This window comes from Corvus moneduloides, chromosome 1 (genome assembly GCF_009650955.1).
Source record: "Corvus moneduloides isolate bCorMon1 chromosome 1, bCorMon1.pri, whole genome shotgun sequence".
Taxonomy (NCBI): Eukaryota; Metazoa; Chordata; class Aves; order Passeriformes; family Corvidae; genus Corvus; species Corvus moneduloides.
The window spans coordinates 32,124,371-32,146,180 of record NC_045476.1 but is presented as its reverse complement, the minus strand read 5'-3'; the positions used below and the strand labels follow the sequence as shown (position 1 = coordinate 32,146,180).

The following is a 21,810-nucleotide window of genomic DNA, read 5'->3' as shown; positions in this document are numbered from 1 at the left end:
TTCTTCCAGGAAAATTCCTCCTTGGTTTTAATGAATCTAAGTGGTCTCTTCATAACATTTTCTGATTGACTACCATATTTTCAGAGGAAGCACTACTTTCTGTGACCTTTGAGATAAAAAAAAAAAAAAAAAGCCCAATTTCCAGATGATACCAGATTCAAGCGATTTTTGCCCTCATTGCTATCCCCCTTCAGTCTTTTTCCCCATGTGGAAGAGGTGGAGGGGAGTTTACAGCATACTTCTGGTGCTGCCCTAAAATGTGTTCTGAGTGCCTATACTGGAAATTAGTAAAAATATTGTCTGTAGGTTCACATTATAGTTATTGTACATTTGTTCTTTTTTGTAGAAAAGCACTAAGACTAATTTTAAGTGTTAAAATGCAAACATGTAAATAATCTTGGTGTCTGTTAGGTGTGTTCAAACAGAGCCTTCACACAAAAACTTCATAACACTTCATAACTTCATACACTCACATTCTTACATAATCTGCACTAATTCACTTGTTAGGAACTCCTGGGAGGGAGACATGGGAAAATCTTCCTGTACATCTCCTGCCTGCCTGGGGAAACTGCATCTGCAGTACTTTCTCTAGATGTGTGTGTACAGATCAACATGGGTATCCTCTGCAGCTTATTCATTGCCCAAGAAATTTGTTTTTAAAACTCATCTTTCAGAGCATACAAGAAAGCAAGAGAGAAAGCAAGAGCATACAAGAGAATTTTTCAAAGCAATAGTGACAACACAGCTTACCTGCCCTTCTAGACAAATTTATTTGGAAAATTACACACCAGGGTGGCAGCGCTGCACCTTGAATGCTGGTTGGAAATTCTAGAGTAGAAAGAATCTCTCTTCACTCTTAGAAGTTGCCTGTAATTGTTTCATCCCTTGACTATCTGTTTCAGAAATAATACACCATTTGTGGTCTGAACAGGATTTTAGATATTTCCTCTAAACTAATCTGCTCTTTGAACAATTAGCTACATTGATTCCAATTTCAGAGAAATTATCAATAGCAACAACGCTCAGAACAGGTAAACGGTGTTCTTCCTAGTCCCACGGTCAACAAGACAAGACAGTAGCAGCTGTCAATAAAAACAGCCCTGGATAGGGCTTGATGAGATGTTCTTTGCACTGTTGATTAAGGACAAGGAAGCAGTAAGGGAGAAGCACATATGGGAAAGCATTTCTGTATACCACAAGTCCCGCATGAACTTACTGACTCGCACCTTCCAGGCTTTGAGGCAGTACAGCTCAAAGCCCACAGAAGCATAGAGCAGCTTTCCCAGTGGTGTAGTGAGTAGGCAAAAACACACATCTCACAACATCTGTACCCCCCTCAAACAACAGATAAACTCTGAGAAAATATTGTCATCAAAATAAAATAAAATTTGCAAACCCCCACCACCAACTTCCATTATTTCAGGGGTTATTGAGTTGTCTAGCCTTAACTTGACCTTAATCTTCTGACCGAAAGAAGTAATAAAAGTTCTACAGAAAATATAAGTTTTGTTTGGCCTTTCAATAATATTCTCTACAGGAGCAATTTTCTAGGGATAACTGAAGCATATCACTGGCCTGAAGCAGCTTGTGCCAAGTTCCTTACATCCCCAGTAGGGAACAAGTGTGTGGGAGTGAATCCAGAGCTAAATATTTGCTTCTAATATTCACAGTAACAGTTTGAGGTAGATGGTACTGATCATCATTTTATTTACAACCATCCCTTTTTTCTACTCCCCCAGTTATGGGCATATTTCTTGAAATATAGGCTTGTGGGGTCCTGCAATGCACAGAGTTCTAAAAAGAATTGTTGTATTCTAATTTCTGAGAGCTTGGTTTCCAACGAATGAGGAATATTTTCTGATTGCAGATGATGTCAGGATTTTTTCTTCTCCTAGACCAGATAATGAGACAAAACAAAGAGTCTGCTTTATTTTCAACTAAGTCTGCTATGTCACTCTCAAATGTCAATTTGTTCTCATGCTTTGAGGTCAGTAAATGTTTAGTCATCTTATGCCTGATGTTATGGATGTTTGCTCCAACTATGAGCATGTGAAATACATCGAGATGATGACATTACATACTTTTATTCATGTACATTCTTATATGATGCTTCAAAGTCTGAAGTGGGACAGGAAAAAAGAGGAAGAATTAAAGGAATGTAGTCAGACATCCAGAAATATTTCTATTACTTGGTGACTTGAAAAGCCACCTTGAGTGTCAGTGATAAAGCTTGTTCTCTTCTGAAACAGACCAAATCAAGAACTTTGTCCTGGAGGCAGACTTCACATCATATTTTTTTGCTTTATAGTTTAGATATTTTCTCTGCAGTTGCACGCTGGGGAAGCTTTTCATTTTCTACACATGCAAGAGTGACTGCAGAAAGTGTCCAGAGATATTCCAACATGATTTAGAATCATGTGAATTTAACATGATTTACTCAAACCCTAACGTTATGACACCACATTTTTGTTATGAAACATTTCTGCTTAATGAAGTTACCAGGTGTTGATTTACAACCTCCCCCCAACCCTGCCAACATTCTATGTTTTTATATTATGATGAGCCCTGAGATTATTAAAACCTTCATCTCTGTGTGTAGGCTGTTTCTACAGCAGTGTATGTTTAAGTTTTGAACTTTATAAAATAAAAGTAAAAAACAATCTCACAATCACATGGCCCTTAAGCATGGTTTTATCAGGCTGTAGTCCTTTACTCTTCCATCCTTAAAAACCTTACAATATGACAAACTCAACATGCTGTGACAGAACACAGCAACAGGCTCCTCTCACTCATCCCTTGCCATCGAGACAGCGGCTTTAACCAGTGAAACTCAAACAACTGCCAAGCACAAGGGTGCCTAACAACATCATGTTTCAATGATAACTTGAGGCAAATCCAACAAACCAAACAGAAAAACATCCTAATTTATTTCACAAGGACCCCAGACAGCAAGCTGCATATAATCAAGATGAGTCCAGGTAAAGGCTGACAACTACAGTCTGTCAACTGACTGAGGCTGAGTGGAAAGTTGTATCCAGATGGAAAAACAACCACGACCACTTTTGCAGCAAGTCAGCACTGTGTTCCACAGCATGGGGGAGAAACACACTCGTCAGATTTTTTGAGATACATTAAAGTACCACAACGAGCAAGAAAGCCGAACTTGGCATAAATTAAAAATAACAACAAAGAAAAAAGTTGATTATAAATGAAAATATGCACCAAGGAAACCTAGAATCGAAAGGACATGCCTTGTAAATAAGAGCAGATGAAAAATATAATCAATGAACTAACGCTGAGATGCAGGATGCTCCAGCCAACTTGGCAGGCAAAGATGTAAATATAGTCTGTTCCGTTTCCAGGTTTCTCATGAGTCTACTATTTTACTCTGATGCTTGGAGGATGAACTCACCTTAGGAAGAAAATCTGCCTTCAGAGATGCTGCTCTAGACATGATCCCCTGATGCTTGAATGACTAATATTTTCTTCTTTCCCAGTATTTTTTCTCCTTTCTTTATACAGAGAGTCTAGCTTGATAAGTCAAAACAACCAGAAACAGTGTCTTAAATGCCTTGATGATTTTCCCCTTCTTTTTAATTTTTTTTTCTCTTATGGTTGTTTCTGCTGTTGTTTCATCTGCAAGGAAACAAGCTTGGATACTCTCCAACAACAGCCCAAATTAATTTCAATTATTTGTTACTCTTTTTACCTCTCAAATGTAATTTTACCTTGCAAAAATGACTAACAGATGTTAAAAATGTTAAAAATGTTAAAAAGCCTCCAAAACCCCTCTACAATGGAAAGAAAAGTGCATGAGATGCTGTTAGAAATAAAGTCTTCATTTCACATGTAAGAATTGAGACAATGAAGCTGTTTTTCTCCCTCTGTTTTAGGCAAGAGATTCAAATTTTATTATAATAAGCTTTCTGCAGTGAGATTACACTAGACAAGGTCTCTATACTTTTATTGTCACTCAACAACTTAGCACTGCCCAATGACAAGATTTTGCTTATTGCCTTTAAATATGCATCAATTAATTCTATTTTAGTTAACAACTAAAAAAAAATATTGACTCCTTCCTAAATCTTTACTTTATTGAATTAAATTGCTAAAATTTTTGTTTCATATGTATTTTTTTATATACACATATATATAAGCATGAATAAAAGTTTTGGTACCTTGGAAGTTCAGTAATGCAGTTCTCAGGTAAGAATTCTCATCTGAAAGAACTGATTATATAGATATGAGCAATAGAATAAAACATTTAATTCTTCTGGGGCACTCAGTATGCAATGATAGAAGGCACATTTATATTCATGCCATATGTTTCTACCTATGTCATAGTATAAAGCACTCTAGTGACCCACTATTTACATACAGAAGAGAGAAAAATCACAGGATACAGCAGTTGTGGTTGTTTAATGTCTGCTCACAAAGTCATTGCAGTAATTATTACATGTGCCACTTCTGTTAAAAAAAAATGAAGAGAGAGAGCAGAGAGGAAAGAGGAGAGTTGGTAGAGAAGACACCTCGTACATTTGACCTTAATGAGACAGGCTATGAATACTCATAATGATTTCTCAAACTGTTTGAAGATGAGCAGCTTGAGGCAAAAGAATTGTACTAGAAAGGAGACAGGCTAAGTACCACTCAAATGGAGTCATTATGCTTGCAGCTATTTGGATCCTGAAATGAGATAAAAGCTGCACCATGGAGGCATAAAGACTTCAGGACCAATAGAAAGAATTAACTGACATATCTTCTGGTAAAATACATTAGGAAACCTTTCAGTTCTACTTTGCATCAGTAGTCTAAGTGATGAAGCAGTAGAAACAGCAAGCTATGATTTTCCTATCCTCAGCTTAAAGCCTCAAGCAACTACAGGAGTGCTGATCTGCCTCTCCCACTGACATCCCCTACAGCCATTAGGATAAATAACTGAGCCCTTATGGTCCCTCTGCATTGTTCCTCTACTTATTCCTCACTCTAAAAATTCCTGCAGGACAACTGCACAAGGTAAGATCTTAATAATCTTACTCATCTGACACCTTTTCCTCATGCTCCTTGTACCAAACAGAGAAAAAAAGAAACATTAGAAAGAGGGAGTAATCAACTTATGTTTCGTGTCTTTCTCAATGGGACTGAAACTAAATCTGTCAGAGTAAAAGGAATTCAGGCCTAGAGATTAAGAAATTTTATACAGAGTATGGAATGAAGCTGCAATATACTCAAACTCTGCACTAACAAATTTAGGATATTAAGATATTCTAAAAAATATCTTAAAAGAGCAATTCTTTCCACTACAGCTACTGCTCTAATGACAATTAAGGAGAAAACAGGAAAGGTCAAACTGGATACTGAGAGAGTAGCCCTCCAACTTTGGAAAAAACAGTTGGAATGCAGAGTCTAACTTTGCCTGGTGGACCTGCCTCTGAAAGAGGCAGTAAGATCTTGGTCTTAAGAGGACAGAGCTTTGAAAGGGTTCCCGGTTGACCTTAGCCACAAAAGAGGCTAAACTGAAAAGCAGTGTAATGGTTAAACTTCCTGCCATAACACAGCATCAAGGAATACTTTTCCTGTAAGTCCATTAATTTTAAAATTTCCAACTCTCTACCTCTAAACATTTCCAATACTGTTTAAAAAAAAAAAAAAAAAAAAAAAAGCAAAGAAAATCTTCCTGAAATTTACATAGCTCCTACAGATAACTACTATTTGGAAAACTGCACAACATGAGCAGCAATGCCCTAGATTTTGGAAAGCTGTTTGATTGCATCAGCAACAGATAGTTTGAATGTGATTTCTCAAACATTTTCATTCCACTATGAAGACCTAAAATCTAAGTGCTTGGTTCCTCTTCACTCTCAGAAGAGAGCTCTCAGTACACAGTTTATTTGGAGAAGACAAGGACAAGAGAATTGGAGGGAGGAGGTCAGGGATTTCTTTGAAAATAGTTTGTAGAGACCATGAACTGCTGTGGGGAGTACATGCAATTACATATTTCTGACTTTTACTCCACTATTGAATTACCAGCACATCTTAGAAACTAGAACAATTTTTGGTTACCACAGCAACATCTGTGAAGGGGAGGTCTTGTCATGACACTCGCCAGTTTACTAAATTAAGACACACTAAATTTGGATATGGATTATGCCCAGAAATATGCCCAGACAGCTGTCTTCTGCACCACAATTTTCTCTTTTTTTTTCTTTTTAATATTTTTTGGCATATTAGGGTACACTAATACTTTCTGACTATAGATTCTGTAAGTGAAATGCTGATATAATGATGAAATTATGACATTTGTGACTCAATATTTATGATATGGTATATTAAAGGACTAAAGACCTAATTTCTCAACAGACAATTTCAGGGATTTTTGGGATATTGCCCTTGCCCAGAAGGCTTATAGTCAAGGGAGAGTTCAGCTTACTATCCCACTTTTTGCACCAACCAGTAAAACTATACTACAGGAATTGTGAAAGCAGTACATAGCTGTTAAGCCACCTTGTTTTGCAAAAAGATATTAACTTTGTCAATAACCCTAGCTTCGTGGACTTGCTTTGTCTAGGAATGGAACTAGCAAGTTGCACTTTACATTGCATTTTTAGTCATTAAAATGTTCTCTACTTGCTGGTTTCACCTGAATAAGAGAAGGCATATTTAAAATGTGCATTGTATCTTGAGTAGTAATTTAATATAGAAGTTTTTGTTTAATATAGTGGAAGAATAGGAACATTTAGATTTAACTCTCAGACTAGAGATGAGAATATAGTTAAGGATGTCTGTATTAAAATACAATATCACTACCTTGCCATATGAAGATTTTTTTTCATTTAGTATACTCCACCTATGACTCAGTATAGCTAAATCTGCAGGTTACTTAGTTTTATGTTCACGAAAAAATATTTAATTGTAATTCAGCTAGTTTAATTTATTTTTTTCAAATATAATTCTAGCAATACCATAGACCTGCACAAGCTGGATACTAACATTTTTTGAGAATTCTGCTCTGATTCTAGCATGCTTTAGTACTGTTTGTTGTATGACAAGATATGTATCATCACTACAGAGTTCTACAGAACTGTGCTATTGAGGAAGCAAAGTCCTCAAGTAACCCCCTTTCCTTCACTAGTATGCATGTTGCTGGTAATACCCTATATAGATTCAGAAAAAGATTTATGGCGGTGTGAAATTTCTCCTAAAGTTGTAGCTCTTTACAGTCCAGTCTTAATGCCTCAGATGACCACTAATTAAAAGAAAATGAAAGCTACAATGTATAGGCACTACACACAGCAGTCAGTTTTAGAAGCACAGATTAAAATTACTTTCCATCAATTTTCACATACCTCTCGCAGTTATTTGCATTGTAATGAAGAAATAGTTTTGTTAGGTCTTTATTTTTAAAACTGCAATATTTATATGGATATTAATGCAAATTGACTTTTTCTTGCAATGTTTATATGGATATTAATGCAAATTGACTTTTTCTTGTAGGAAAAAGCTGCTGACGAGAGCGATCCAGTTAAAACAGAAAACTGCATTTTTCCACAGTGTGCATCATATCCAAGTGAAGGGAATGAGAACGAAATCATGTATCCTAGTATTCATGATCTCCTTGCACTGGTTAGGAAAAGGTCACACTTATGTACTCTGAAATTGTTTTGTAGATGAGAAAGGTTAGTAAAATGAAATTATTACTTTTACTTCTCTCCTTTTTTTTTTCCAGTGTTGAAGAAGCTACTAGGACCTTCTGTTGTATTTTTATATTTAACACAAATGAGCAATGCTGCAGTACTGGATGGGTTTACTTTTCTGTGCCTAACACCGCTAGGGTGGTATATTTTTAATTTACAAATTTACCCTTGAAGAGTAAACAAAAGCTATAGCTAGCACTGAACACTCCAGTTCTGAAGAGCAGAAATCACTTAAATGACAGCATTCTTGGCCTTGTTTCCTGCAGTGCCTGCCTGATTAGTTACTGATGCTGTTCAAGGTGCTAGTTATGATTTAAAAAGCTCTAAATGGCTCAGGATCAGAAAGAGTGCCTTTACACGTGTCTCTCTAGTCCAAACAGGATTGACAGCACATCCAGATCTTAGATCAGGCTCCTTATTAGGTATGAATTTATTATACAAACACAAACATTAAAGGCAACGTGGAACAGTGGTATTCTCCTGTTCTCCAACAGGCTGTCTACCTATGAGCACCTGATCTGGGGTTTGCTGCATGTGCCATGTATTCCTTCCCAACTCTCCCATCCAAGTTGGATAAAATCCATTCCACAGGGATATCCCACAGATATGCCCAGGTTTCTGCCTCCAGAAGAGTTGTGGGAGCTTCAGCACCTGTGATCTCTAAAAAGTCCGATACACTGTTTCAACCTATAGTAGTGCCTTCACCTTCATGTTGGTGTTGATGGAGTTTGAGGACTCAAGCCTGTGCCAGATTTTCAATGCAAACAGAATGAAATTTGAACTTCTGTTAGGCAGACACTTGGGGAAAGTCAGAGTATTTGTTTGTTTTATCAGCTACCCAATATTTCATATCAGAAAAAGTGCAGAGACAATTGCTGTGCATTAACAGAACAAAGAAATAATATATTCTCAGTGCAGAAAACTGCCCTGTTTTTCATTATCAAATTTTCCTGCCTTAGTCATGGCAATGCAGATGACTAAGTTTGGATACTTTTTGTAAGAATACAAAACTAGTCTTAAAAGCATAAAATAATACATGTAACAAAATCAAAATAAGTTAAACTAGCTATATATATTATCTCCAGAGCTTAACTGGTGTTAGAAGTACGTATCTAGTTTAAAAGACAAAACAGACAATAAAGAAAACTCAATTTTTTTGGTTTTTTTGTAATTAATTTCTATTCCCTGCTTGTGGTTGTAAGCTGCCTTCTACAATACCCCATGAACCACAGATACTACTGAACTCCACTATGTTGATATAAAAGAGTTTTGGTAAATTGCCATATCTATCTACTTTTTCTTTATGTTCCTTAAAAAAAAAAAATTAAATGATGCAATACTGAGGATACCAAGACCTATTAAGATTAATAGGTGCAATTTAAAAAGCTGATTAAACGGATTAACTACTGCCTTGCTCAGACTATCTTGAATGGTGGCTGCAGATTTGATGATCCCTCTCATGAAAAGCTCCCAGTAAATATTTTTCTTTTTACAATAAATATGAACTATGAACGCTCTCTTTCTGTTAGCTACATTTGAAAAAATAAAACCCAGAACAAATCCCACAATCCCCCCAACTCCCAAACCAACTGAATTAGTAAATACAATGCAGTTACCTGTCATGTTGCAGTACACTTTCAAAGGTCCCAGTGTCCCACTGCCATCTGGATCTATCCAGTAGTAATTTGAAGTTTTGCCCAAGTGTTTGTATGCTTCACAAGAGAGTTCGTAAATAGCTGAAATGAAATCAAACAGAGCAATAAGAATCTTCGTAACTTGGGGAAAAAAAATCTGTAAGGACAATTAATTGATCCTGTTTATATATAAAGAAATGTACCTTTGACATTAAAGCAATGTCACTGATGTTCACAGAAAACAAAGTATTTCCAAAATTGTAGAAGTGATTAAAAGCTCGAGGCACATAATTTCTTTTTTTGTAACGTGAGAGAAAGCCAGAATAGGAAGAGCTATTGTAACAACTTGGGGAGAGGGAGGAACAATAACACTTTTTCAAGAGTATATTTAAACCATTTTGACAGTATAGTTCGTACCTTTGTTTATAATCTTTTTAAAGTTTCTATCACTGCTATTGATACAACATACTTTTACCCTTAAGCTTTCTTTCAAGAGATACACTAAAAGAGCTTATGAGTTTTCTCTCTGTAAATTTTGTAATTGTCCATGTTTTATTACAACTCAGAATAAAACTGAGTTTCATAATTGTGAAATTTCTCACTACATGTAATACCTGTCTACACAGCTGTGCAGTTACTCTTTTACATACATACAGAACTAATGCTCTGTTCCAGCAAGCTCTGAAATGTCACAATATTTGCTGGAATAAGTTTAATTGATTTAACCAAGAGGTTTGGTTAAATTTTTCCTTGAATACTGCTTTCTAATTCAAGTCATAAAATTGTTTGTCTAATTGTGTTATAATGAATAGCTCAGACATAATAATAAGCATCGTAGATAGAATCTGTTCTAGTAATTCCCATATTTTCTTAGAAATGTACAATTTTTACAAAGTTATGTGCATTAAATATGAAGAAATAATTTTATGATAAGTAAAAAGTAAAACTGATAATTTATATAAATTGTTGTGTGTGTACAAATGTATAAAAGTGGTCAATTATATAAATATTTTCCTAGGCAATCTTAAAAAAGGAATGTGTAATGTGGCTTTGTTTTTAAGGACCAGCTGGCACAGCTTTTTTGTTTGGAATCAATCAATCAGCTGCTAAAAGAAATGAAATGTTTGTTTAACCAGACTTCATATCCACTCTAAAAATTCATCTAATTTGCTGGCAATTCTTGCAAGCAATGTCCTTGCTAAGACTGGCTTTATTTCAAATGTCCATAAGGACGAGCTGTTTTGCTGGGCTCTGATGGTGATGAGTGACTGATCACATACACATTTAAAGGCCTCTAACCAAATACCAAGACATGAGAAGGAAAGAGGAGTTAAAAAAATGTCAAATGTTGATGTGGCTCGAATGCAAAACTAAAGGCTGTTATCTATCTACAATTTCCTTGTGATGCTATAAGAGAAGGAATTTCCTGGAGAGTTTTATGTGTTCATTAGAGGATATAAAGTCAATTTCATACAAGTAGATGACACTTTAATTAAATTGTGAAACATTCTAAAGCATTTTCCCTTTCTCCACAAACAAAGGTCAACATATTCTTTCATTATCAAGGAGACTCTGTGTCTGTTTTCAGACGCTTAATGCAGAATTCATAAGGAATTCATAACCTATTTTTTTCAGAAGTATTTCCCTCACTCTCTACACACTACCAAAACAAAATTAAAAAATACTAACTCCATCAATGTATAATTGTTGTGATACCGAGTGGCAAATTTTAATGGATGCACTCCAGGTCAAGTCAAGAAGATAAGAAATACTGTTTGTGATCTCGCTGAAATATTGTGTTTTCATTTTCTAAACTTTTTCAGAATACCAGGGTAACTTTGTCTCTAGTAAGCAGACCTTTATGTAAGGCCATATGACATTTTTATCCAAGTTGCTACTTTCGAGAACACAGGCCAATATTTGTACAGAAATACTGCTACAACTCAGAAAACAACATTAAAGAGTGTTATATGGAAGTAAAATGTTTTTATAGAAAATTAAGGGGTTTAGATACAACAATCTTCTTTCTCTTCTTCTGGAATGGGAGAAATAGAAAGTGGTATGTGGGTATTAGTTTTATAGCACAGAAAAGGCTGCTTTTTAATGAGTCAGATCTGTCAAACTTCAAAATTATGTTGGACACTAAATAATAGAAAGTAGATCGTTCTTCAAATGAAGACAAAAGAGTGGGATATTCTAAACTAATTCCACTTGTGAAAAGTGTTCTTATGAGTGTGTGATGGTTTTCTGGGAGGTATTATGCACAAGTATAGAATCCTAGAATTATTAAGGTTGGAAGAGGCCTTTAGGACCATCATGTTTAACAATCAACCTATCACCACCACCAAGTTCACTACTAAACCATGTCCTCAGAGTGCTGAATCCACAGGTTTTGTTGAAGAGCTCCAGGGGTGATGACTCCACCACTTCCTGGGCAGTCTGTTCCAATGATTTACAACCCTTTCTGTGACTTTAAACCCCCTGGAACAACTTGAGGCCATTTATGTAGATGCATAAACATCTTAAAAATGGGAATAAACAAAAGTGAAAAAGTAGGTTCCAGTGCAGTAAGCAGTAACATAAATCACTTCACAGGAACATAGGAACAAAATGAAGGGACAAGTGAATCTCATACACTGACAAAGTAACCAGTAATTAAAGTGCAATAGGAAACAGCAGTCATGTTCTGGTGCATGAAGAAAACTGGTGACAGAAAGATCTTATTTTTGACTTTGGATGACAAAAGGTAGCCACTTACATAAAGAAAAGAACAAAAGCAGCAAGCACCAGGCAGAAGGCAACTCTGAAGTGGAGGAAAGTAAGACATGATACCACGATGTCAAAGTGGATGAAGGAATAGGAAGGAAGACAGCACAGGATCACCTTATAAGCTACTACTCGCTTTTGTAAACATTGCAGAAAAAGATCAGTAGTGTGTAAGACAAAAGGAGAACAGGTAAAAATAGAAATTAAGAAACTCAAAGAAAACTTAGAGTAGAAGAAAGGACAAACATTTAAGGAATGCTGTTTTAGAAGTCACCCAAGCACACTAAAACAGAGAAGAAAATGAAAACAGAATACAAAGAAGAGACCATGGCAGAATCAAAACAGCTTAAATGAGAAGACTGATAAAGGTTATAATAAAAAAGCAAAAAAATCTAACTAAGCTAAGAAAAGGCAAGTAAGCAAAATGCAAGATTTGGATATAAATTTTACAGTGTTCACATGTGAATTAGGAGAAATGGTTGCATATATCCACATACAGAGGAGGCAGAGGGAGAGAGGGAAGGGCTGATTCTGTCTGGAAGACAGGAAAGAAAATAAACAAACAAAAAAGAGGAAGAACTAAGGACACAAGGGCAATAGATTTTTGCTTTTCTAGCTAGTAGAAGTGAAATGCCAAAAATGTATATTTGCTTTCTTGGTAGCTGGTCCAAACATACAACATATGTAGTCTTAAGGGACTTCAGAAGAGTATTAAACCTCAAAACCTTCCAAGCTAAATGTAACACTCACATGCACCCTGATGACCAGGTAAGCTATTTCTAGCACAATAAATCCAGTTGCCAGTTTGTTAGGATTTTTTAAAGGTCACTTATATTCCTTCTGAGGAGAATAGGGGGAAAAAAAACCCTCCCTACAAACAGCTTCTTCACTCTTTACATGCTTTCATATTACATCAAAAATTGTCTACAAGCCACAACAGGTGAGAACCTGGTCAGAACAGTGATCCAAGCTCTCAGAGTCAAGAAAAAAGTGTGCACAAAAGGAATCAAAACTAGGAAGAGAAGAGCACCAAAAAATGCAATAGCCTTTTAAAAGTTTAATCTCCTGAATAATACAGATCAAACTGAGACCACCAAATCAATTTCATGATAAAATTTGAAAGGGTTTTCTGTGTTCTAACATGAAAATAAAAAGTTTTAAAGCCAAAACCATAAAAAAATAATAAATTTCACTTTAAATTTTGGTGTGAAGCATCAAGCTTCTCTAAGCTTCTTAGTCTAGGCAGAAAATCCAGTCATTTTAATTAGCTAACAAATGCAACTATGAATGCACTTTGAAGTTCACCATTGACTAAGCTAACATTCACAACAGTGGATTTGAATAGCATGGCTTGAGAGAAAAAGTATCTTTTCTTAGAAAGGCTTCATTAGGTAAGTAGGCTAAGGGGAAACAGCCTAGTGTGAAACAAATACAACAAACCTTGTAGCTATACAGACTTAAAGAGCATTTTTATTGCTGCTTTTCTTCATGGGTTCTGAACACCAAAGGGGAGGTGTTAATGGACGAGGAATACAACACTAATTTCTGAGTTTTTAGGATCCTCTATTTTAAACATTAGAGGAAAAGCAAATAGTTCAAAAAAGAGTTTACAGAATAGCTTTTTCTGGCTCAAGACTGTTAGTCAAAAGTTGGAAAGAACCAACACCTCTTAGATTCCAGTGGCCCTTAACTGATTGAGGGAAGCAGATGTTCTCACTCCTGTTTTACTTTCTGACTGGTGTAAAGATCAAGGGATAATTTTCCTGCACAGGTGGCACAGCTGCTGGCTATCTCCAAAAAGCAGAATAGCTGAATGACAAAAAGGATTTAGAAATTCTGTGGCCCTATATGATATTGCCATAAAATTTCATTAGCACCTAGGTGAACTACAGTTTTTCCATCACTATGCGAAAAGGCAGCTTTAATTTTAGGGCTGACAAACAGCATCCTTTTATAAGTGCAAAGCTCATTATAAATAGATTACCTAGCGTGGCAGTCTGCACTATGTGACTCAATGAATGTGTTGCAATACATTTTGTTTCTGTCAGTGAGTATGGTTGCTGCAGGGAATAAACTCCTTTAAACACCTGCTAATATAGGAGTAAATCTCAGCTTTACAGGAACATAGTAAAGGTGTAGATACAGAAATATGGATGGAATTAACTGACAGCACAAGTGACAAAAACAGGCAGTGCATCAGATCTACAAAGTCCAGCTATGTCTCTCCCACACTTTCAACTTCTTGGAAAAATACTGAAAGCTAAATATACTGTGAGGTGCTTGGGTTTATGTCACTCAAACTGGTTTCAACTCTTGATCCCTGAAAGCACAAACACAAAAGAAGGGGGAAAAAACTCCAAGCTTACTCAAGAAATAGCTGCACACTGAAATGTCATACCTGAAGTTTATTTTAAAAGAATAAAATAAGATTTGTTTCTTTGTTATAACATATATTCAGAAGATAATTGGAAAATGGAAAATGTTAAAAAATAAATTTTTATACATCAATAGATGTACACTGCAAGCTCCTGCTCTGTCAGCAGAATTTTCTTTCTGTGCACATCCACATTAAACATATACTCATCCCTCACTCATTCCAATTCTATATGGTGGAGAAATGATGTCTTACTGTTCTTTTAAAATAGGTTAAGAGAACTAGATATTTCATCATAGTCAAAGCAAGATACACATGAGAGAAAAAAACTCTCCTGTATTCTGACAGAAAGAATACACGAAACTGCTGGGTTGCTGTACTAGTTCAAGTATATTAAAAATTTTTTAAAAAACTCCACAAAAAGCCAACATGATGCAATTCTACTTCAATGATCTTGCTATTTTGTGGGACAATGTCTGCAATGGTCAGAACCAAACCTTATGTCTGCTGTTTTTTTCAAGTCTGGATATAAAAATTCTGTAGTTTGGAACTCATCCCTATGACGTCTAAGAACAGGAAAAGTAAAACAAATTTAAAAATTCATTCTTCAGTTATAGTTAACTTAAACATATGTGCTGTTAAAGTCAGACAAAAATAAGTGTGAACAAGTATTTACTTTTACACCTCACACTGTGAGAAGTAATCCTTTCAGATATGACTTTGAGAGGAAATGTTCTCTGAAGCAGCTTTTACCATGTTCCCAAATGTTAGGTGTGCCCTTGTTCATTTGTTGTTAGAAAAGAAAATGTGGTTGGAAACTTCTGCTGAACATTCCTGGGTTTGGCCTCTCCACCTTTTTAGGCTGCCAGTTTACAGAAGCTCACAACCCCTTCAGCTATGAGAGCTCAAATCAAAAATTAATCACAAATCAAAACCCAAGGACAATCACCCACTACCAGCATCCAAAAAACTCAGTCAAACTGTGACAGAAGAAGGAAACGGAAGCTAAGGAAAAAACCATCACCATTCTGGTACAGAATTGCATATGTATCTAAAAATTCTTTGAGCTACTTGAACACAATTCTATTTATCGTTCTAAGCGTATGCGCACTCATCTAAAGAAAGAGCTCCAAAACATTAAAAACACCTAACACCATCTGGTCCTGCACAGAAAAGATTCTAAGGTAACCAAGACCTCTGTTTTAGGATTTTTTTCTTGTCATTTTTACTTATACACAATAATCTTAATGTAAAAAATTAAAAAGGTAATGAAACACTTGGTTTACTTTCTACATACTGCCAAAGACCCCTTTTAAAAAGTCCTTCTTGATTAAAAAAATCTCGAAAATATTTGTTAAAATAACACTCCCCTAAATAAAAGGTGGCAGTGAAGAACAACAACAAAATCCTAACTGGAAAAAAAAAAAATTGTCTTGCAACCCTAACAGTAGTTCTTCATGATGGTCATGATGGACTCTTAGAAAGACCTTTCTAAGAGAAGTTTCTGCATGACCAGAAGACCACTAAACATCAGGTACTTGCAGCTAGGATACCCCTGTAAAATTAGGTTACCTTGATGAGGAAAAGCACAGGAAGCAGCACTTTCAGCAAAATATAGGGCTCTAGTGGTGCAAAGCTGTAATACCTTAAAGGCTGCTGGCCCTCACAATGCAGGAAGCAGCTGTGGCTGCTCACCTGGACAGGCCAGAGCAGTAGGAACATGCCAGCACACTCGGCTGGCTGCAATAGTGAATTTCTGTGCCCAGTCTATGGGCATTTGGAAGCTGCACCTGGATGTGTCAGCAACTGCAGTGAAGTTCGCGTCCAGGAAGAAAACTGAGCTTCCAAATGAACTGCAGCTTTATGCACATCCTAAATCCGGTGTGTACCTAAATTGTACTTAAAAAGATTAATTTTGACATCTGAAATGGAATGTACTGTGATGCCTAAGGGAATTCCAGAAATTTCTTTTTGAAGAAATATAACTATTCTAGGCACAGTTACAGTTCATTCAGTTACAACCAAATTATTTTCCGGGCAAAAAACAAGGAATAAAAGAGTGTCCCAATGTGATATGCCCTTGCCAATGCAATATCTCCTCATTATTAAAGACAGTGGAAAACAGAAAACCTGCTTTTCCTGACTTCATGTATAACTGAAAATTTGAGTAAACTAAAACCTCTAAAGCCCTGAGAGTAATACTTACAATTTGTGTGCTCATGTTGCATCTACAAGAATACTAATTCTACTCTGTTCTTAAAGAAATGTTGCTATACATGAACAGCCACTCAACAAAAAATACAATTTTCACATATAAGGGCCATTAGGCAGTTGGTAAATTTCACTGTATTATAAGAGAATTGGAGAAAATTGGATGGTACCATGAACAAGTCCACCAAATCACAGCTGTATATGACATGGCACATGCTTTAGCCACTGATTTTTCCAGTTGTAGTAAAACCTGGATCAAGCCCTATTTCTCAGCCATGAGCAGGCTACATCCTCAGCCAGAAGTTGAACCGAGCTACTGCAGTCCCAGAAGCATAAGCAAAACCAACCCCTGGCATCTTCAAATACCTTCCCAGTGAAACTGAGAGCTGTTTTTTTTTTTTTTTTCTGGGTTATCATCATTTTAGGGGCCCTTAGTTTGCTCTCACAGCTAGCTAGGACAAGCACATGAATTCTAAGGGCTCAAAGCTTCATCCTTTCACTGTCACTACATGACATTAACAAGAGTCTTTTCCACACCACACAACTATTTTACTCATGACAGTTCAAATACTAGTTAACTTAAAGCCCAAGCGTTCAGTTCTCTTACCCTCAACATCACATTAAATAAATACTGAATCATTCTACAAGATTATTCCTGGAAAAAGTAGTTAAATTACTCAATTTATGTTTGAAGAAATAAGTGCTGAGGTAAAAAGCAGAACCTATTTTGTGGTCATAATTAGTATAACAACAGAATTGCATGGCTGTGGTAAAACCTCAATATAATCTAATCCACCTCCCTAAAAAGCTCAATTACATCCATGTATCATTCCTGACATATTCCTGTTTAAAATTATGTAAATTCCTTGACACACCAAGGCAGCGTAGAGCTCCACCAGCCCTTCAGCATCAGCATTTGTCCTACTCTACACTGTGGGGCTGTTCTGCTGGAATTTAAACTCATCATTTCTCTTTCTATTCACAATGAATTCGGAAGATAAGTTATTGCACTCCTCCTTGCAGCCATCTTTTGTCTATTTGCAGACATGAATCTCTTCTCTACATTAAAATGGCTAAGTTTGTTCATTTTGACCACTGGTTTTCTAGGTGCTAAATTATTCTCTCTCTTCTCTGGACTCTCCAATTTTTTCACGAAGCACAGCATATGAGAGTGGAAAACGGTCAGTACAGCCAGATTAATTCGCACATTCCACAAACTATACTTCTGTTAATTCATCCCTAAATGATGTATTCTTTATTTGCAGGATCGTAAGCAATGAGCTTCAAGGCAAATCAGTCATTAATAACCACCACTTCTACAAAACTGAATACAAAAAATGAAACAAAAGTCAGCAGTTTTTCTCAGCCATTGCTTCTACAGTTGATTAATCCCCCCTAAGCATAGTCCTTCTAATGCTCAGTTGCTTTGCAACTCCAAATTCCTAAAATAGCTTCCCAAAGGAAAAACATTCTTCTATTTTGTATATGTACATAATAGTATACATATAATATTATATACATATGGATTATGTACTATATGAATAAAAATATTATATAAATAGCAGAGAGGGGTTTGTTGTTTCTTTTTTCTGTTTGTTTTTCTTTCTTTGTTTGGCTTTTTTTCTCCTTTTTTTTTTTTTTTTTTTTTAATTAATAGGGAAGATAAAACAACAGAGGGAATTTTAGTGCTTTACGTCTGGACTAGCATTCATTTCTGTCCATGGCTGCCCTGGCTGTCATGCCACTAAAACTTTCCAATAGTAAAGCTCCTTCATGACTGACCATAAGCCTTCTTCTCACTGCCATTGATTTAATTTTCAGCCTTTTAAAAGCTTCTATATCTTCCTCACACTCTCCCTCTGCCTTCTACTGTGAGCTAATGAACTTATAAAGTGTTCTCATCATTAGTATAATATCCAAGTATGCCCCACAGAAACAGAAAGGAAATTAAATGCAGTAAAAATCAAAAGAAGATATATGGAAATTTGCAGATTTTGTGTCAAGTTTACTGTAGGCTTAGCTGTGTCAGTGATAAACATAACAATTACCATTGTGGTAAAAAAGGGAACAAAATTGAGGCTGTGCCATCAGAGTGAGAAACAGAGCACAAGTTTATTTGCCACTGGGATAATAAAGAAAATTACTACTATAGGGGTGAAAACTGCAATTTGAGCTACTGCACAATAGCTCAACCCAGAAATTTGCTGTGAATACAGAAAAAGCCTCCCCATTAATGGCAAGATGAAAGGTGTTTCTGTTTTTCTCTCAGCTTTGTTCTTTGCTTTGGGCTGGGAGAAGGGGGGAAGAGAAAAATTAATTTAAATCCAAATGGCTGAACCAAAATGAATTTTTAAACAAATTTAGCTGTGATTTTAAATTACATGTCATAGATTAGGCAATTAGCATCTTTGTAACAGTGTCAGCCTACAGACATCACAAGAAAGTATAATTAGACACCAATTTTTAACAAGGTGCTTTTGTGAATTAAGTCATCCAAGGATACACAAACACAAAAAACACAAACACCAACAAAACCCCTCAAAAAAACAAAAAACAAGCATGGGTTTCAGAATTGAACCAAACACTGTTCAGGATAGAAAGACATCTCCACCTATGTAACAATTTCATTTTAAATCTGGATAGTGTTGCACATTTGTGTAGCTCTAATTCATTACTGGGACCTGCATCTGGGAGGGAAGACTGTCAGAGAAACTCAGATATTCACCATGCTTGTGCTGGTCTAACACTGGGCCCAGCCACTGAAAGCTTCAGAGCTGCCTGGAGCTCGTTTGAGTCTTCTTCAGCTGAGAGATAACAGGAACACTGCCAATATCATCTCGTTCCCTTCTTCCACCTATTCCTCTCTTCCATGCAAAAGCCTTCAAGGTTGTAAAAACAAATTTTGAAAGGTCCGTACCCTTAAAGAAGAAGTATGAGTTCCACTCCAATTCTCACTTCCTTTGTGTTGCCAGGGTAATGGAAAGGAGAAGAGACAAGGGACAAGCCTGGATTTAAAATTTCCCACCTGTGTAATACAAATCCTTGGTTTCTCTCTACAGTGAACACAGACACGCAAGTGAAAACCTCAGCAAATTATACAAGGGCCAAAGCAGGGGAGATAACTTCAGTAAAGTCAGGTCAAAGATACAGATTATCTGAAATCTTATTTTAACACAGGATATCTGTAAGTGGCTACAAATAACAAAGACACTGAATAAACCAAAGTATTCTCCCTCACCAAGTATATACTGGTTCTTTCCTGCCATGGATATCAGAGCAGTTGATCTCTTTTCAGACCTGAACTTCCTAATCAGTGTTAAATAATGCTCAGATGAACATGGAGATGTCCTCATTACACAGCTTTGGTAGAGACTATAGTGTCACTTTTTGTTTATTCACAAATATTAGTATTCCCAAAATCCATTACCCACGTGTTCATTTATAGGACTGTAATTCAGTTTTATTTTTACCTCAACAGTTGTAATTTTCACCATTTCCTGTCCTTTTCTTTCCTTTTCCCCACCCCAGATCCCTAAATATGTTTGTATCCAACCTTCTTATAATTGGCAATTCTGTGAAGGAAAATATGGTACCTTTCTTGTCTGTATTTACTAAATACAAGATATATTTGAGTGAAACTTCAAGTTATCGAAAAAGAAAAAATCCCAAACAAACCAACTGGTCAAATAAAATAAGATTTCTTAAAAATCTCAATTTAAAATCTTATGTGTGAAAGAAACCAAAACACTAAACCACAGAACAGTAGCTTGTTTACAAAACCACTGCTACACACACAGACAGACACCTAACCAAATAGTGGGTTTTTCAGAGGAGCTGACCACCTATTTCCACCACCAGGAAAGAACTAAAACATTATGAAAACAAATCCTCATATCAGCATTTACATTATCTCAATCAAAATGTCCTCTATCAACATGACACCGATTTAGAAGGAATGCATCATGCTTGTCATTTTCATTAATCACTAAGCAACTTGCAATGCCAACAGAATTCAACTTTTTTAACTGACATAAAAATAACAACATAAAAATATCAACAGAAACATCTGCTCCATGTCCCCTTTTTTCATTCTTTCCCTGTGATGCTTTAAAATGGCAATGACTGTGTCCTGGCAACTTCCTAGAAAGCACTTTTACATCTTTTTCACATAATGGATGAGCTGTGAAATTAGTAAGATGTGAGATGGGTACCTTGGGGGTTGCCCTGGCTGGCACACACTCTATTTTGTCAGTATCTGTTTCAATAGCAGCATTGCAGAGTATTAATTTAGACTATTTACTGAGGGGATGAGAATATGGAGGAAGTGTCAGGTTCTGAGAAAAAACGCCCTTCTGTGCACCTACAGAGGAGCTTAGAGAATCAATGGCAGGACAGAAGCCAGAATAATACCCTGCCAGGCTGCTCCCAGGCCCACCACAGGAGCCATCAAACCATTCAAGGCTCATCTGCACAAGCCCAGAAAGGGACTCAAATCAAGGATGCACGAAAGTTTCAGACAACCTGTCTGGGGCTGTCACAGCACAGCCTCAGCTCCAGTGTGTGGGCATGGAGCCCATCACCATGAGTAGCTCTCTCCAATACTTTTCAGAGTAAGGGAGTTGCTGCCTTGGAGGGTGACACATCATGGGATGCATGGAAAACATAGCTCAGGATTGCACAGGATTTATAGGATATTTATGGATGGAATTAACAACAGGAAAAGGCAGAGGGCTAGGCATTTTGGAGGAGGAAAAAGGTGTAGGAAAAAAAGAGGGGTAAGTATAAATAGTGGTGTGGTAAGTATGCTTGCCTGATTGCATCCTGCATCTGATCAGCACAGTCTATTCTGCTTTCTTGTTAAATTCCTTTCCAAATCTTTCCTGGGCATGGTGCTTCTGTGTACACACATGTGTATGTGGCTGTGAAGACCGAGTGACGAGGAAAATAATCAGAGCAATTATTAGAGAAAGAATGATGAAAGGAAGAAACAAACTGTTGAAGTTGATAGGAAAGCACAAAGAAATTGAGAAATTTTAAAATGGGGGAAACAGAAGAGGGCTTGAAAAGGCAAGGTGTAGATAAGAATTTCAGAAAGACAGAGCTCAATTAGCCTGAGCATGAATCTGAGAAA

At 36.4% G+C, this 21,810-nt stretch overlaps 1 protein-coding gene across 1 annotated transcript in view; it reads right to left on the bottom strand.

Annotated features, from left to right (window-relative positions):
- Positions 1-21,810, bottom strand: part of CNTNAP2 (contactin associated protein 2) — a 1,037,874-nt gene that overhangs the window by 320,615 nt on the left and 695,449 nt on the right. The window contains exon 12 of the mRNA XM_032104142.1: positions 9,311-9,430. Coding sequence (XP_031960033.1) covers positions 9,311-9,430 — 120 coding nt within the window. The remainder of the gene's footprint in view (positions 1-9,310; positions 9,431-21,810) is intronic.